The 18,968-nt window shown below is 43.0% G+C and overlaps 2 protein-coding genes across 7 annotated transcripts in view; both read left to right on the top strand.

Annotated features, from left to right (window-relative positions):
• Positions 1 to 18,968, top strand: part of INTS13 (integrator complex subunit 13) — a 57,701-nt gene that overhangs the window by 28,348 nt on the left and 10,385 nt on the right. For 5 of the 6 annotated variants that reach the window (XM_053253180.1, XM_053253179.1, XM_053253181.1 and 2 more), the window contains 7 exons: positions 1,851 to 1,940; positions 2,559 to 2,648; positions 4,661 to 4,839; positions 6,930 to 7,100; positions 9,315 to 9,469; positions 10,586 to 10,816; positions 11,918 to 12,057. In XM_053253180.1, the coding sequence (XP_053109155.1) occupies positions 1,851 to 1,940; positions 2,559 to 2,648; positions 4,661 to 4,839; positions 6,930 to 7,100; positions 9,315 to 9,469; positions 10,586 to 10,816; positions 11,918 to 12,057 (1,056 nt within the window). The other variant, XM_053253183.1, reaches the window with a different exon arrangement.
• Positions 13,580 to 17,937, top strand: LOC128326416 (uncharacterized). Its single transcript, XM_053253189.1, has 2 exons — positions 13,580 to 15,327; positions 16,854 to 17,937. The coding sequence occupies exons 1-2, from the start codon at positions 14,823 to 14,825 to the stop codon at positions 17,000 to 17,002; spliced, it is 654 nt and encodes a 217-aa protein (XP_053109164.1). The 5' UTR covers positions 13,580 to 14,822; the 3' UTR covers positions 17,003 to 17,937.

Below are 18,968 nucleotides of genomic sequence, written 5' to 3'. Positions count from 1 at the left end.
TTTCCATCTAGGTCGGCCCGAATCCGAGAGATTTTATCTGCGAAAAGCTCTTTAAACACATCACAGCGGGTAACTGATGACTCCAAATTCTGGTTCAAGGGGGAGGCAGATACAAATCCCCTGAACAACTCCGCTGGATGTGAATTCACAGAGGCAATATGGACAGAAAAGAACCACCTCTTTGCCGCACATATTGCCTGAGCATAGATCTTTCGATGTGCTCTATGTCGCAGTCTGTCAGATTCAAGTCAAGTCTTCCTCCACTTGCGCTCCAGTTGCCTGCCTTGCTGCTTCAGCCCCCGTAGATCTTCCATATACCAAGGGGCCAAATTTGAAGCGGGTCGGAGGGGACCCTTGGTAGCAATCGTGTCTACTGCCCTGGTGAGCAAGTTGTTCCAATTCTCAATCAGGGCATCAACAGGATCACCAGCAAAGCCAGCATTAAATCCCTCCAAGGCTTCTTGGAATTTTAGTGGATCTAATAACCTCTTCGGGCGGACCATTATAATGGGCTCCTCGCCCCTGCAGAGGTGGGAAGTGGTTGTAAGTCCAGCCTTAACCAGATGGTGGTCCGTCCATGACAATGGGGAAATCACAGGAGTCCCCACCCACAGAACACCACCCTGATCAAAGTAAAACAGCAAATCAAGCGTGTGACCTGCAGTATGCGTCGGTCCAGAGACCACTTGGGATAGGCCCATAGTTGTCATGGCCGCTATGAACTCCTGAGCTACCCCGGACAGATTGGTCCCGAAATGAACATTGAAGTCCCCCAGCACCAAGAGTCTGGGAGACTCCAACGCTAGTTCTGCAACCAAGTCCGTGAGCTCAGTAAGGGATTCCGCTGGGCAGCAGGGCGATCGGTACACCAACAGAAGTCCCAATCTATCCCTGGTCCCCAAACTCAAGTACACACATTCAATGTGGTCCGATACCCTGACAGGGACCCTGGTAAGGGAGATGTTATCCTTATAGACCACAGCCTCCCCACCTCCCCGCCCACGTCCCCTTATCTGCTCATCTACAGAATGTCCTGGAGGGAGAAGCTGGGACCAAACTGGACCACTAGCCTCCCCCAACCAAGTCTCGGTAATACATACCAGGTCGGCCCCTTCATCCATGATCAAATCATGGATGAGTTCAGATTTATTTTGGACCGACCTGGCATTACAGAGGAGCAGGGAAAGGCTATGTGAGTTGTTGGCAGTGCTCCCCGAGGTCAGAGAGCTGGCAGAACAGCCGGAAGGGGAGACAGCTATTAAATTTCTGACTACCCTTCCCCTGGAACAGCCCGCTGACCTGCCAATGTTACTTCTTCTATTCCCCACCACCACCGGGATAGCTGCCCCATAGTCAACGAAGGCGCCCCCTGTCCCCCCATCTCCAGACGAACCCAAACAAAAGACGAACCCGAAGTTGGGTTGGCAACTTCAACCCAAGTCTAAAACAGCTTAAAAAATGTAATTAACCAGAAGCCCCCTAGCCCTCGCCCTCATTCTCTCCCGAAGTAGCCCTCCCAAAGGAAGCCGCCACAAGGAGCCTTCCTATAAAGCCAAAAACTGAACAGGTGACCCAAGGAACAGCTGAGTCACTCAGGGGCTGGTCCCAATCCTGCCCACACTTCCTGCAGATGTTAACCTGAGGCTGCAGCCCCACATGGGAAGAAAAGGCAGGCAGGCAACAGCAGAAGGAACCCCAGCACCCACCTGGTCTCTTACTCCAGGCACCACTGGGTGGGAGGTAGATGGACTCTCCCTTTCCTTCTCTGCTGGGCTTCTGCTGGATATTGATCTTTTATTTTTTATGTGTCACCAATGATTTACATATATTTATCTCTATTGATGTTGCAGGTGATAATCATATGGGCAGCAGTAGCAAAGAGGGCACATTTAAAGAAACCGTAACTTTAAAATGGTGTACACCGAGAACAAACAGCGTTGGTAGGTGTTTTCTTTGCCCCTATGTTGCTGCATAATGCTATGTAATGCTATTTCTTCTTTTCCTTCAGCTTGCCAGTGTTTGCTGAACATGCATAGCAGACAGTCAAGAGACTTTTGCAGCATTCATTCGTTTCATATATGGTAGTCTAGTTGCTTTTTTCCATTATTATAAACTCTTTCTGTAATATGTGAACTCTTCATTGTATTTAAGAGTTTCTCCTGTGAGAGCCTGAGAATCTCTTAGAAACACTTAACATACATATATAAGTTGTGGTTAAAGCATATTGAATGGAAAATGTGCACGTTTACATAAAGGCAAGAATAAATAGGGAATTTTGAACATTGTCAGATAGTACACGTAATCGCCAAGTGTTGTTGGAGAACGCACAAATTGACAGCATAAACATTTGGAGGCTATGTATACTTGTGAACATACGATGCCCTAGATTTTTGTTTACATTTTGTGTGTGCACATTCATATCATTTCAATTCAGCTGGTACTAACTGAATTACATTGCTAATTGATTTGCAATCATTATTTCATTCACTTGCATATGTTATGAAATCAGTTTGCTGTTTTTGTCCTGCAACTAAAATCTTTCCTCCCCTTTTCCTCAGAACTGCATTATTGCACTGGAGCATACAGAATATCACCTGTAGATGTAAATAGTCGACCTTCCTCTTGCCTTACAAACTTTCTTCTTAATGGTAAAATATTTTCTGGCTAACCGTTTAAATGAAAAATGCATTGTATCTTAATGTCAGGGATTCTCGAGCTGGAAGCAGGAACCCGTACGTATTGAGGCTGGACCCAGGAACATAACTTAGTGAGCTACTTGGGGCTGTGTGCACTCAGGCCTTATTCCCCATTTGAGACACAGAAAGAAATAATGTTATGCAACATTGAGTTCTGCAATTGGCAGGCAGTGTGTCTTTCAGGCTTGGTATAAATATTGGAAGCTTGACCTCCTGCCTTTGCCTGCTCAGCAAAATGGTACTTTCTGCTTGCTGTACTTGAGTCTCTTGTTTCAGGCTACTGTCCTTGGGGACCCTGAGTTGTGGCACACAAAGGTCTAGATTTGGATAGAGCCACCCATGGCCCTGCCCTGGTCCTGATATTAATCCTGGAAATGGAGCATTTTTATTCAGATCTTATTTGCTCAGTCATATATCTGGGCATCCAGTTGCTGATACTGATTTTCGAAAGGATATTCACTTTAATACTGTAGTTACAGTATTTAACTTTTTAAGATTCAATAATAAAGATACTTTTTCAAAGGCTTAAAAAATCCAAATACATTATAAGTAAATTATTATAATTAAATTACTGATATGTATATGCTTATTTAAACTCTTGACAGATGCTTATACCATGATGTGTAACTTCTTGCTGTGAAATCCATAGGCTTGTTCCCGCACAATGCCTTTGGAATTATTTCCATAAATACTTGAAAATATCTTAATGGAATGGAGGGTGTGTGTGTGTGTGTGCGCGCGTGTGCGCGCTGCTCATGGCATTGACCTAGTAAAGTTTATGTGGCTGATTCATTTCAGCATGTTTTCATACATATGCTTCCATAGGAGTCATTCTTGAAATACTCAAGTGGAGTCAGATATTTGAAAGTGTTAATAATTCTGGTCACACTTCCAAGAATATGTGCAGGAAAAGTCTGCATATGTAGTGGGGGTTGTGACTCTTTTTCTTTTCTTTTTCCTGACAGCATTCTTTCTTTCTACCTCTACCCCAGGCAAATAGCAAGTGGCTTTGAATTTGAAGCTATGCTAACATACTCATACTCCCTTTAGAATCGTGCCACAAGCTAAAAAGCAGACTCTAAATATGCTAAGTAAATAGTATACCAGCTTACAAAAATGCTTCAGAGACAGTTGTCAAAATGATGGGACAATGAACCTGACTAATACAAGAAAATAGATGGAAATGATTCCTCAGAATAGAGGTCACAGTCCAAAGGGCCCCATTAGTCACACTTAAGGACATAGATATATGCAGCATGACTGCTGAATGGCATCCCCTTGCTATTTTTTGTAATGGAGATAAACTGTTTAAGAGAAAATTTTAGAAGCCTTACATACACTTTTCAACAGGTAGTTAATATAAATGTAATTTTGAATAGCCTGACTTAATAGCTTTCTCTAGTTCAAGGTGATTTTTGCTGTCTTTTTAGACATAGGGCACTGCTCTTTGAAATACAGATCTCAGAGGACATTCCTATACCAATTTCCTGGTATAGCATCAAATAACCCCTTTTAAGAATGTACCAGTGGAGATCAGTTTGAGAAAGTAGGCCAACACTATTGCATTAATAATGCACACATAACAAGTCCATTTATACACACATTGCAGTTAGTTTTAAAGTCCTAGAGGAATACTCTTGCTGTTGACAACTTTATGCAGTGCACTATTGACACGTGGTTGCATTCTTCATTGTAAATTACAAAGGTATATTTGCATGAGAAAGATTGTGTAAATGCTCCTTCACAGTGACAGGGGGAAACAGTCTTGTTCTGAGCTGCATTTTCTAGAAATGAAATAATCAAATTTATTTTGTATTGACTGACTTTAGATATTTATTAGTAAAGAGCTGTAGATCTTTTCTTTTGAGTTGGTTAGCGATCTACATTTGATTAATAATTGGGAACTAGAGGAACGACTAAGCAGAATTGTTAAGCTTGAAAACTTGTGACTTTTCTTTCAATAGGCCGTTCTGTGTTGCTGGAACAACCACGGAAGTCTGGCTCTAAAGTAATTAGTCATATGCTTAGTAGCCACGGAGGAGAAATTTTTCTGCATGTATTAAGCAGTTCTCGATCCATTCTGGAAGATCCTCCTTCAATTAGTGAAGGTTGTGGTGGTAGAGTCACAGACTACAGAATTACAGTAAGGTTCTTTTATGTTTGTCTTTTAAGCCACGATTATCACTGTGGCTAGATGGAGCCCTTGTGGTAATGTCATAGAGAGGAGTTTGCTATTGTCCAGGATCATGATCACTTCCTATCCTAGGGGAGGGGGGACCTTTCCAGACAACATACCTGCTATACCATTACCTGCAGAACTGGAAAGGAAGAAAGGTTGGTCTTTTAGCCAAATAGTTGCAGGATGGAACACCTCAGCAAGCTGGCTGGGAGCAGCGTGACCCAGTTACTACTGCAGTGGCATTAACAGCCCTGCTGCCTAAAGGGCCAGAAACCTCATAAAGGCTCAGACATCTCTCATAAGAGATTATTCTGTTGTTCCATGCTTGTGAGGCTTTCTACACTATATATGGAGGGAGAGGTGAAATCGCCAAGGTGAAGATGTAGGAGTAGATGGCACCTGGGAGAGGAATGAACTGAGGGAGCTGTCATAGAAGAGAATGGCCCAGGTGCTTGTTAGCTGCCTCCTCCTTCCCTCCCATTTGAGTCATTAAGGCGGCCAAAAGGGAAGAAATACAGAGCAACCCTTAGGCAGGGGCTAAAGCAAACAGGCAGTGCTGGAAGATATGAAGACCAATGCAGCAACTGTAAAGGTGCCACTAAACAAAACGCGTCTGGGTGGTGGGGAGGTGAGAGTGGAAAGGGAAAGATGAGGTCAGGGTATTGTGGAAGCAGGGTGACAATGGGAAGAGGAAGGAATGTCTCAGAGAGCCAAATGTATTGGTAAAGGGTGAACATAGTAAGCTGCCTTATACCAAAGTCAGACCCTTGGTCCATCTAGCTCAGTATTGTCTACACAGACTGGGAGCAGCTTCTCCAAGGTTGCAGGTAAGAGTCTCTCTCAGCCCTATCTTGGAGATGCCAAGGAGAGAACTTGGAACCTTTTGCTCTTCCCAGAGCGGCCCACCCCCTAAGGGGAATATCTTACATTGCTTACACATGTAGTCTCCCATTCAAGTGCAACCAGGGTGGACACTGCTTAGGAAAAGAGGCACTTCATGCTTGTGACTACAAGACCAGCTCTCCTTTGAGTGTAATAATATCCTATAAATACTTGCATATAGTGTAGCGAAATTCAAGGTTAAACTCAATTGCAAAAGGAAATGGAAACATTAAAAAGCAAGAATCAGCAACACAGTAACATTGTTATCCTTGATAGCTAGCAGAATAGCTTTAACTTGGAAAGTTTTGATTAAGCAGTTAGGGCCACTAATAGGCTTTTGCAGAACCTGAAGCAAGTAATGAATTGTTTGCTTTAAACTATTGGAGCCCGTGATGTGAGATTTAAGCTGACTTTGATCCACATCAATCTTAATTATATTGTGAGTCAAGATGTTGCTTGGAGCTTGAACAACTCTTGAACCCTTGTGGGGAAATGTCTGCAATTGTTTCATGTAAAAATAACTTTTCTGTGGTTGACATCCTGGCTAAAAATGTGTGCACCCTTGGAAAGACTGCAGGGATGTAACGGGAGCTTTCATGCCACTCCTTCCTTCTTGCATGCATACTGTTGCTTAAGAGCAGTTAGAAGCCAGTTAGAAAGCAGTTAGAAACCAGCACTCCCTGTTCTTCAACGTGGTCTCTGTGCTTTACACGAATGGGCACAAAGCCCATTCGTGTAAGAGCACAGATGACCACTAGAAGAACCCAAGTCACAGGTAAGCAACCTGTCATTCTCCAGAAGGACTCTGCAAGGTCAGAGGCACGTTGCTCACTCTGATGGCTCTTGTGCAACTGTGTGCAAGCCGGGAAAAAGGGGGAGTTGCATGAAGGCTCCTGTTGCACCCCCCACAGTCCCTTGAAATGTGCACACTTCGTTTAGGATACCAGCCAGAGTCTCTAAAACTGAATTCAAAATATGAAAATGGACTTTGCCTATTTGTAATAATTATCTGACTTGACAATGATGTTGAACAGTATCAAAATCTGTTTTAAAATGAACCGCATTTATTAGTAAAGAAAATATGACATTCATTGGGGATACTTTACTTGAGCCCTATTATAACATTTTAATTTAGAAAGAAAATTTCTAATTTTATCTTATTTTGCTACTAGGATTTTGGTGAATTTATGCGGGAAAACAGACTAACTCCTTTTCTAGAACCCAGATATAAGAATGATGAAAGTCTTGAAATACCTTTGGAACGAGCGAAAGATCAACTAGAAAAGCATACTCGATACTGGCCTATGATTATTTCACAGACTACTATATTCAACATGCAAGCGGTACGTGACCATGGATTGCTTTTAGATCCCAGTCTTAATCACATTTACTTGGAAAGAGGCAATGCTCAATCTCATTGAAACTGGATGCTTTCAAGCCGGCATGGTTAGGATTTGTTTGTTTTTTGTTTGTTGGTTGGTTTGTTTGTTGGTTTGTTGGTTTGTTGGTTGGTTTGATGTATATGCCATGCTTCCTAACATGGCTCAGGGTGGTTTACACTAAAATAAAAAAATCTATATAACAATTAAAATCAAAAACTTTTTAAAATCAGATTAAAATTAAAACAAGATGTCATTAAAAGCCAAGCTAAAAAGATAGGTCTTTAAGGCTCTCCTGAAGGCCTCCAAAAAAGATAATCCTCTCATATCCACGGGGAGCACATTCCACAGCCCAGGAGTAATAACAGAGAAATCCCTATCCCAAGTCACCACCAGATGAACCAGTAGCACCCGAAGACAGATCCCTTCTGATGAGCTCAATGAGCCATGGGGATCTTGTAGAGAAATGTGCTCTCCCTCAGGTAACCCAGACGTAAGCCATTAAGGGCTTTAAAGATAATAACCAGTACTTTGTACCTTGCCCGGAAACAAATCAGCAGCCAATGCAGCTGTTTAAGAACAGCCATAATGTGGTCTCTCCAGGGTACCCCAGAGACCAATCTGGCTGCCACTTTTTGAACTAACTGAAGTTTCCAAACTATGTACAAAGGCAGCCCTACATAGAACACATTGCAGTAGTCTAAACTGGAGATTACAAGCTGGTGTACCACTGTTTTCAGGTCATTCTCCTCAAGAAATGGACGGAGTTGTTGAATCAATCGCAGCTGGTAACAAGTGCTTGTGGCCACAGCCTCAACCTGAGGCACCAGGGTGAGACTCAGGTCCAATAGCACTCCCAGGCTAAAGAACCTGTTCTTTCTGGGGGACTGTAACCTGTCCAGAACAGAAAGTTCCATCCTGTATTGCAGATTACGACCCTCAACAGTGCTCATCTGTCTTGCTTAGATTCAGCTTCAGCTTATTATCCCTCACCCACCCCATTACTGTCTGTAGGCAGGCATTTAAGGGGCTAAAACCATATTCTGATGTTGATGACAACGAGAAATAGATTTGGGTGTCATCAGCTTATTGATAACACCCAGCACCTCACCCAGTGGTTTCATGTAGATGTTAAAAAGCATTGGTGACAGAATGGAGTCCTGGGGCACTTCATATAGTAGCTCCCATTTTGAAGAGCAACTATCAACAAGCACCACCATCTGAAATCTACTCGAGACATAGGAGCGGAACCACTGTTAGAAGTGCCTCCAATCCCCAAATCTCTCAGGTGATCCAGAAGGATACCATGGTCGATGATATTGAAAGCTGTTGAGAGATCCAAAAGAACCAGCAGTCACATTCCCTCTGTAAATTCCCTGGTGAAGGTAACTTATCAGGCCAACCAAGTCTATCTCAACCCCGTAGCCCACTTTAAAACTGGTTTGAAATGGGTCTTTGAAATAGAATTGTATCTTTTGTTTGTTTTATTTCTATATTTTTGGTAAGTGGCTGAGATCCGGACTAAGTATTTACATAATGAGCAAAGTTGCACTCAAAACAAGGATTCGCACAATTGTATAGAAGTTCCCTTTAAAATAAGTGAGCCACAGTTATGCAAGCGCAAGCATTTTTGCAGTAGTGCAACACTACTCTGGAATGCAAGCTCCACAAATACCTAGCAGAGCAGCTTTGTCCTAGCGCAATGTCCTTCTAAAAGTGCTTCTTTAGTCAGGATCTCAGGCAGTGTTTTTAATGCAATAAAGCCAATTTGCGGGTTCTACATCACGGGCAAGTTTACTGTTCATAAATTAAGTTTGCATTATGTCTTGATTTCATATTTTGATTTTGTTCTACATTTTATCATAGAAGTCCTTCTGTACTAAATATAGTGTAATGTAAACCGCCCTGAGCCTTTTGGAAGGTATAAAAATTTGATAATAAATATAATGTGAAATTTGATAAAATTTAGCAAAATTATGGTAGTTATGAATATCGTATGCTAGAATCTTACAGGCTGAATTTCTGTGCCTACTTACTTGGGAGAAAGTTTCATTGAACACAATGTGACTTCACCATACATTTTCATAAGATTGTTCTGCATGACTCATCAATGCATCTGAGTGTCTCAACCACCAAAGTAATGAAAGACATCTGTTCATTTTTTTGTTTGTTTTGCAGGTAGTGCCATTAGCCAGCGTTATTGTAAAGGAAGCACTAACGGATGAAGATGTGCTGAATTGTCAAAAAACAATTTACAACTTAGTGGACATGGAAAGGAAAAATGATCCTCTGCCAATATCAACAGTTGGAACAAGAGGAAAGGGTCCTAAAAGGTAACAGTTATTTTTCTGTAGATGTAAACTCAAATTATATTTCTGAGATATAGGCTAACATCCACCCTCTTTATTTACTTTTTCTTTATTTTACTTTGAAAAGCACTGTATGATGCCCAGTGGGAAAAAAATCTTTATTTGAGCCAGAAGAAAAAAAGGTGGAGCCAAACTCAGACCACTACCTTCATTAATCCTGCCTCCAGACACAAAGCAACACTAGGCACAGGGATGTGCCATCTTATCCAGAACAGGCTGCACACTGAATTTCAGATCATTGGAGTGCTCAATCAACAGTGCCTCTGTCTTGTCTGGATCAAGTCTCAGTTTATTTTTTTATTTATAGTTATATTTATATATTGCCTTTCATTAAATGTTTCCCAAAGTGGTGCGCCATCCATCCAATTCTGGCACCAAATACTGGTTTAGGACTTCCAAACACTCCATGTGATTATGGAAATGAGAGAGAGCAAGAGCTGAGTAATGTCTGCATAGTGATGGCTGCTGAGCCAAACTCTGTAGCTTTATGAATAGATTTATTGCGATTGCCAAACTCTGTAGCTGTTAGACAGCATGGGAAATGAGATGGATGCTTATGGCACCATATAGACCATTGGGCATAGAGTAGAGTAGCAGTCTTACCAGCTTCACCTTCTGAGATCACACTTTGAGGAAAAACCATTCTCACTGCAAAATGGTGCTTCTTTAGATAGTTCAGGAGGATATCATGGTTGATGGTACCGAGTGCTGATGAGAGATTCAGTAGAATCAACAAGTTGTACTCTCTCTGTCTGGCAATCCAGGCCTTATCCATCTCTGATCCAGGGCAAAAGCCGGCTTAAAAAGGATTCAAATGATGTCATTTGGAATTGGACCACCACATCATACTCAGCACTTTCCCCAGATATAGCAAATTTGGCCATTGGAAGCTGGATTAATATAGTGGCAATAGTATAACAACTTCACTTCTCTTCAGAGTTCTAGCCATCCCAGAATATGCTGTTAAAATGGATCTGGCAATCTGAGACAGAAATGTAGCAAGAAGATATTTGAGACATTTTTAATCTTTGTTAACGGGAGAACTGTGTGTATAAGAATAAACATTTTTGTTTATTACAGAGATGAACAGTACAGGATTATGTGGAATGAACTGGAGACCCTTGTTAGAGCACACATAGTAAACTCGGATAAGCATCAACGAGTCTTGGAGTGTCTTCTGGCTTGTAGAAGCAAACCACCTGAAGAAGAGGAGCGTAAGAAACGAGGGAGGAAGAGGGAAGAAAAAGAAGACAAATCAGACAAAGCAGGAAAAGACTATGAACCAGAAAAGTCTTGGCAGGAATCAGAAAGGTGCCTTTTCAGCATTGGCAGAACTTTTTTTAGTATTTGTATAAAATGGCATGAATGAGGCACAAGGTTCAGTTCTAGAAATGCTAATACACACATTGGAGCTTGTTCGTTCTGCATCTTAGGCCTCCATAGGTATGGTGTGATGATCAAAACCAGGGTTCCACATTTCCACTCACAACCATCACCATGGCAAGAGTCCCAGCTGCTCTCCAGCTTGAAGTTTTAGAGGGGGCAGGTTTTTCTCTGCAGTTGCACTGACCTTTGGAGGGACAGTGCAACTGTAGATAATAGTTACAAACTGGAGAGAAAGACTGAGGTTGATGGGTGTGGCACTATGACTGCTTCACCCATCTGGCACCAAAGAAAATGTGTCATTACTCCATCTTTCCCATCCAACACTAAAATGAGCACCGGCCTCCAAAGTGGGAAATTGAAATTGGCCATTCTGAGACTGGTTAGCAAGGGTGCCTAAAGTGTTTTGGCACTTGAGTGGACAAGGAAATCTCTTGCTCCCCTTCCAGCTCCAATTTTGAAGGTGGTTGGGCAGGATGTTCCTTGTAGTTGCAGTGGGCTTTGCACAAATGCAACTGCAGGGTACATCCCTGGCCACCTCCAGACTTGGAGTCGGGAGGACATGAAGTTTAAAGTACTGGAATAAGAGCAAAACCATCAAATAATAGCCTTTGAAGTCCCTGTGACTGTCAGGAAAGGGTGCCACAGACTACATTCGCTCTTTCTTTCCCTTGTTATCTGGGGCTCATGCTGTCTTCCAAAATCAAGAGATGCTTGAGTATGTACTCTGAGGTTGCCTAGCAAGCATAATATGCTTAGCTTCATTCCAAGGAAGTGGCAGGGGTGCATGCTGGAAGCAGATGATTTAAAGTTTTAAAAGGTTAACATTAAATGATACAAATGAAGTAAATTAATCATGCTTTAGGAGTAGCAGCTCTGTAGTGACTATTGTCTTGATACATAATGACCTATTTGCTGCAGATTCCTCCAGCTTTTGGGGCTCCAGGAAATACTACTGTATTATAACTTACAAATTATTGTTGTTGATTTCACAATAGCAGCGATCATTCTTTTTCTTTATCTCTGAAGACTAAAAGGCTTATTGGATCGTGAAAAAGAGGAACTGGCAGAAGCAGAAATAATCAAAGATTCACCCGATTCTCCAGAACCACCGAACAAAAAGCCGCTTGTTACATTGGATGAAATACCACCCACTGAAAAAACCAAAGGTACATTCAAAATAATTGCCAGATTAAAAAACAAACCACTAAACGTAGTGATGATTTGAGATTTATTATCTGTAACCTTATATTATGCATTTGGTGGGAGAAAAGTCTGATCTTGGAGGTACAAAATCATATATAATGTTTAAAAGTTAGACTGACTGCTGTACAGTGTGCAACTAACCATGCTTGCTTGGGATAGGAGAGGAGGAGTCAGGATTATCTTGTATGGTCACACAGTCCAGTATATAGTTGCACAGGCATAAATCACACTTATTTCAGGAAGACATAAGTCTGTGTAATTCTGTGCTGGATTGTAGCCAATGTGGTTTAATAAAACTGAATGAGAGAATCCTACATCTGGGGACACAGAATGCAAAATATGCTTACAGGATGTGGCAGATTGCCTTGGGAAGAAATGACTCATAAAAGGTCTTAAATGTCATTGTAAATAACCACTGCGCTACAGCAAGTAGGTAGAGCGGAAATTATATTTTCACTTCTACACAGTATTGGCAAATTGCTTTTTAAGTGCCTCCATATAAGAGAGATGGGGCCATAGCTCAGTGGTAAGAGCACGTACTTCAATCCCTGGAATTTCCAGATAGAGCTGGGAAAGACCCCTGTCTGAAATCCTAGAGAGTCACTGCCAGTCAGAATACATAATACTGAGCTAGTTGGACCAAGGGATCAACCCGGTATAAGGCAGCTTTCTGTGTACCTAAAGAGTTTGACATTCACAAAAATTGGTTCATGGTCTGGAGAACTGGCCTTCCTAGAAAATGTGTGCATTGTTGTGAAGAAACACAAGAGTGAATAGATAGGTTTTAATGAATACAGCTGTTAATTGCAAATCTAATCAGAATGAGGTTTAGCTTCTTGACAGCAAGGATGATTGTTTATCTTTTTCATCAGCACAAAAATATACAGGTAGTAAAAACAATAACATTGTTATTGGCTAGGTGAGGCCCACATCAGTCTTCATGTCAAGGTACTATATTAGGGCCTGGCAACTGGCAAGCTCAGTCCTAGAGGAATGCCATCTGTTCCCTCATTCTGCTAATATACATCCTGTCTCTAGTCCAGTGTTTCTCAACTGCCGGTCCACGAGGCATTGGGTATCGGTCCATGAGGCATCACTAATAACCCCCCCCCCCAAAAAAACACCACAATTTTGGGCTGGCAGAGGTCACCAGGAGCTCTCCAGATAGCTCTTGCTGCTGAATAATGTTCATTTCGAGGAAGCAAAATTAACATTATCCAGCAGCAAGGGCTGCCTGCCTAGAAATGAGCTCTGGAGAGCTCGTCTGGACTCCGTGGATCCCGGACCCTGCCCCCTTTGCCCATGACATCACATAAGAACAGCCCTGCTGGATCAGGCACAAGGCCCATCTAGTCCAGCAGCCTGTTTCACACAGTGGCCCACCAAATGCCTTTGAGGAGCCCACAGGCAAGAGGTATGTGCGTGCCATCTCTCCTGCTGTTGCTCCCCTGCAACTGGTATTGAGAGGCAGCGTGCCATTGATAGACCTGTCCTCCATGAATTTGTCTAAGCCCCTTTTAAAGTCATCCAGGCTGGTGGCCATCACCACATCCTATGGCAAGGAATTCCATAGATTAATTATGCGCTATGTGAAAAAGTACTTCCGCTTGTCGGTCCTAAATTTCCTAACCTTCAGTTTCATGGGGTGACCGCTGGTTCTAGTATTGTGAGATAGGGAGAAAAATTTCTCTCTCTCCATCCTGTCTACTCCATGCATAATTTTATACACTTCGATCATGTCTCCCTTTAGTCACCTCTTTTCCAAGGTAAAGAGCCCCAGATGCTGTAGCCTAGCCTTATAAGGAAGGTGCTCCAGGCCACTGATCATTTGGGTTGCCATCTTCTGCACCTTTTCCAGTTCTACAATATCCTCCTTAAGATACACTGACCAACACTGTACGCAGTACTCCAGATGCGGTTGCACCATAGATTTGTATAAGGGCATTATAATATTAGCATTTTTATTTTCAATTTCCCTGCTAATGATTCCTAGCATGGAATTAGCTTTTTTCACAGCTGCCGCACACTGAGACGACACTTTCAAGGAGCTGTCCACCATGACCCCAAGATCTCTCTCCTGGTCCATCACCAACAGTTCAGATCCCCTCAGCGTATATGTTAAGTTGGTGTTTTTTGCCCCAATGTGCATCACTTTACATTTGCTTACATTGAACTGCATTTGCCATTTTTTCGCCCACTCCCCCTGTTTGGAGAGATCTTTTTGGAGTTCATCACAATCTGTTGTGGATTTCACTACCCTAAATAGTTTAGTGTCATCTGCAAATTTGGCCACTTCGCTTGTCACCCCAACTTCTAGATCGTTTATTAACAAGTTAAAGAGCACTGGTCCCAGTACCGATTAAGTCCAAGTATACTATGTCAACTGGATCACCTTTATCCACATGCCTGTTGATACTCTCAAAGAACTCCAAAAGCTTAGTGAGGCTAGACTTGCCCTTGCAGAAGCCATGCTGGTTCTCCTTCAACAAGGCCTGTTCTTCTACATGCTTAACAATTTTGTCCTTAAGTATGCTTTCCATCAATTTACCCAGCACTGAAGTTAAGCTGACTGGCCGGTAATTTCTCGGATCCCCCCTGGATCCCTTCTTGAAAATTGGAGTCACATTGGCTACTTAAAGTAGCCTACTTTCCAGTCCTCTGGTTGGGGGTAAATATGTTCCAGCTGCCATGAAGGCTTTTCAAGCCAAGGATATTCCCCAGCTTCTTTATGGCTATCAGATCTGTATATACAATGATTTCCATCCACTTGAGAGCATCCAGTCTAAATTCCTTAGGGCCATCTTGCTGTGTGTCAAATGCTAAGTTGCGTTTGGCAGTGGGTTTGTCAAGATTGGAGTCCTGTGCCTGGATTTATATGTTCAACTTTTGGTTGAATTTGATTTATTCCCCTTCTGACCTAGCTCCCCTAATTTTTAAGGATGAACACCCTTCTGATTGGATGCATCTAATAACTGAAAAGCTGAAATCATATGGGCTGTCAATGGAATATCTTCTCCCTCTGGGCTATGATAACACTATGGTGATCCGTAAGAGGTGTATTATTGATATGGAATGCCAGACAGATTTAAGCCAGGCACCAAGCCTCATAAGACTTGGAGCCACCAAGCCCTCACAAAAAGCAGCTAAATACCTGTATGACCTGATGTATCCAGGACACAGAAGAGCCATGACATTGGCTCGGCTGGATGTGCTGCCCTCTTCAGTACTAGAGGGTAGGTATAGGAGAGTTCCTTATTTGGAGAGACTGTGCCCTTGTGGAACTGGGAATATTGAGACGGTTGGCCATATGCTTCTGTATTGTTCTTTCCGACGTGAGCTGCATTCCAGATATATTGCTCCTCTCATTTTTAGATACCCTGACAATTCAGCTGAATTTTATATGAGCTTATTTCTTTCTGATAAACACACTTATGCCTCGCATTCAGTAGCCAAATTCTTTACGGCTGCGATTAAAATTTGCTCGTGGTGTGTCAGAAACTGTCAATTTTAATCTTTCCTCTTTTTTTCTTTTTAATTTTGTTTTATCTTATATATTTTTATCACAATCGTCTATGTAATTGATTTTTTATACGCATGTATATGTTTATATTGATATCTACCCTCAGGGTAGATTTATTTGATCAAAGATCGCAATAAACTGAATTGAACTGAACGGTCCTCTGGTACAGAGCCTGATTGTAGGGATAAGTTATATATTTTTGCTAGGTGATTGGCAATTTTGCATTTGAGTTCCTTCAGAACTCTGGGTGGATGCCATCTGGCCCTGGTGATTTGTTAATTTTTAGCTTTTTCAAGACAGTTTAGAACATCTCTTGTCACCTCAAATTCATCTAGTTCCTCAGCTGCTGAACCTGAAAAACTCAATTCTGGAGAGGGTATATGGTCAGTATCCTCTGTTGTGAAGACAGATGCAAAGAACTCATTCAGCTTCTCTGCAATCTCCTTATCCTTCTTAATAATCCCTTTCACACTCTCATCATCTAAGGGTCCAGCTGCCTCCCTGGCAAGTTTTCTACTTCTGATCTACTTAAAGAAGTTTTTGTTGTTCCCCTAGCTATATGCTTCTCAAACTCTCTCTTTGCATCCCTTATTGTGTCCTTGCATTTCTTTTGCCAGAGTTTATGTTCCTTCCTGTTCTCTTCATTTGGGCAGGACTTCCATTTTCTGAAGGAAGTCTTCATCCCTTTTATAGCTTCCCTGACTCTACTTGTTAGCCATGCTTGCATCCTCCTGAACTTGGTGGTACCTTTCCTCCTTATTGGTTTGCATTCCAACTGTGCTTCTGGTACTGTGGTTTTAAATAAGTCCCATGCTTTCTGGAGTGATTTGACCCTGCTGACTTTCCCTTTCAGCTTCCTTCTTACCAGTCTCCTCATTTTTGAGAAGTTCCTCTTCTGAAGTCCAACACATCTATGTTGGACTTCCTTGACAATTCTCTGCTTGCATATATGCTGAAATGGATCACACTATGGTCACTGCTACTCAATGGTTCTGCAGCTCTGACATCTCACACCAGGTCCTGGGCACCACACAGGATTAAATCCAAAGTCGCCATCCCTCTGGTTGGTTCTGTGACTAACCATTCTAAGGCACAGTCATTTAGCACATCTAGAAATTTGTACTCTCTGTCATTACCTGAATGTGAATTCACCCAGTCTATGTGTGGGTAGTTGAAGTCACCCATTATTACTGCCCTGTCTCTCTTTGACGCCTCTCTTGTTTGTTTCTCCAACTCCAGGTCATTCTCAGCGCTTTGATCCGGAGAGCGATAGCACGTACCTAGTAACACATTTCCTTTCAGTCCTCATAATGTTACCCATAATGATTCTGTGGAGGACTCTGGTCCACCTAGGTCTTCTAGCTTTTTGGAATTTATCCCTTCTTTGATATACAGTGCCACTCCTCCCCCAGCCCAGTCCCTTCTATAGAGTTTATATCCAGGAATAATAATGTCCTACTGGTTATCACCATTCCACCAGGTTTCTGTTACACTATATCTATGTTTTCATTAGTAACCAAGTACTCTAGCTCACCCATCTTGGCTCAGCTTCTGACATTCGCCAGGTCCCTCACCTGGTGTTGGCATGTGCTATCCCCCTTACCATCATTTGACCTATTTGGCAAGCTGTCCTGTGTTTCCTTCTGCTCAACTCTTGGCTCTACTCTGCCCTGTTCTGGTTTATCCAAAACATGTTCACCCTCACACCTTAGGGGATTTTGCCAGCCGAAGCAGATACTGCCCTGTTCCCACCAGCAATCCCCCAGGCGTCATTTTAAAAGATGCTCTGCAACCTTCTTGATTTTTATTGCCAGCGGTCTGGTTCCTTTTTGGTTCAAGTGGAGCCCGTCCCATTTGTACAGGCTTCGCTTTCCTCAAAATGTATCCCAGTGCCTAATGAATCTAAACTCCTCCTCCCATCACCACCGTCTCATCCACACACTGAGACGCCTCAGCAACGCCTGTCTCGCTGTCCCTGCACATAGAACAGGTAGCACTTTAGAGAACGCTACTCTGGGGGTCCTGGACTTAAGTATGCTACCTAGCAGCATAAATTTGGCTTCCAGGACCTCCTGACTGCATTTCCCAACATCTTTGGTGCTAACATGCATCACTGCAGCTGACTACTCCCCAGCACTGCCTAACAGCCTACCTAGATGCAGCATGACGTCCTCACCCTTCTCACCAGGCAGGCAAGTATCCATGCACTCTACACCTGGGTCACAGACCCATCTCTCTATGCCCCTAATGATCAAATCACCCACGACTAAGAGGCCCCCACCCCCTCGAGATCCTCTGTGCGAGATGATATGGGTGCATCACCCAAGGAAGGGGTCCCAGCTAATGGAGTGTTTCCCTCAGACTGATGTCCTCCTTCCCTGAGACCCTCATTCTCCATGACAGCAGAAGTGCCGTCAGCATGGGAGTGAGATGCCTCTACCACATCCCTGAGGGTCTCATCCACACACCCCTCTGCCTCCCTGAGCTTCTCCAGATCTCCAAACCTTGGCTTCAAGGGAGTGGACCTGTTCCCTGAGAGCCCGGAGCTCTTTACACTGAGTGCACATCCACAACTTCTGCCCCTCAGGCAGATAGTCATACATGCAGCATTCTGTGCAATATACTGGGAAGCAGCCCCTCCCCTGCTGGCATTATATCTTTATAACTAGTTTTATTGGCTATTTAGAGTATATGGGGTTTGAAGCTAGGTACTGGGTACAGTTATCAGCTAATTGGTGGTTTTTGTTTTGTCTTCCAAGAAAATTAAAAGGTTGGGTAGTATTCACCTTATTCTTGCCTTGTGTGTCTTCCCACAGCTTTTCCCGCCAATCTCCCACTAAATTCCTGCAAAACTCCTTTGTTATCTGTTTGCAAAGCTCTTGGGAGTAAAGCTTCTCTGGTCCGAGCTTTGTATTCAACACCAGCAGTCAAACTGACTCAGCTCAGGAATGTGGGGCCTCCCACGAGCTGGGACCCTCACCTAGAATGAATGAATCCCCCACTCAGGCATCTCCTCTGGCAAAGACACAAACATGGCCAGCCGGCCAGCAATCCAACCCAAGGAGAGTCTCAGCCCTAGCAGACCTAGCTTCACCTTCCGCTCTTGTTTTCTTGGTGATTTATTTATTTATTTTATATCCTTGCTGTGGAAATGTTGCTACAAGCTTGTTGCTTCCTTCCTCCTCAAGACCAGCACACTCAGATGAGTGGGGCGCGGGATCCACGGAGCCCAGGTGAGCTCTGTGAAGCTCATTTCCAGACAGACAGCCCTCGCTGCTGGATAATGTTCATTTCGCTTCCTCGAAATGACCGTTATCCAGCAGTGAAGGCTGCCTGGAAATGAGCTCCAGGGAG

The sequence above is a fragment of the Hemicordylus capensis genome, chromosome 5 (genome assembly GCF_027244095.1).
Source record: "Hemicordylus capensis ecotype Gifberg chromosome 5, rHemCap1.1.pri, whole genome shotgun sequence".
NCBI classification, from domain to species: domain Eukaryota; kingdom Metazoa; phylum Chordata; class Lepidosauria; order Squamata; family Cordylidae; genus Hemicordylus; species Hemicordylus capensis.
Note: the sequence above shows the minus strand (reverse complement) of the source record. Positions and strands in the feature narration are given on the sequence as shown.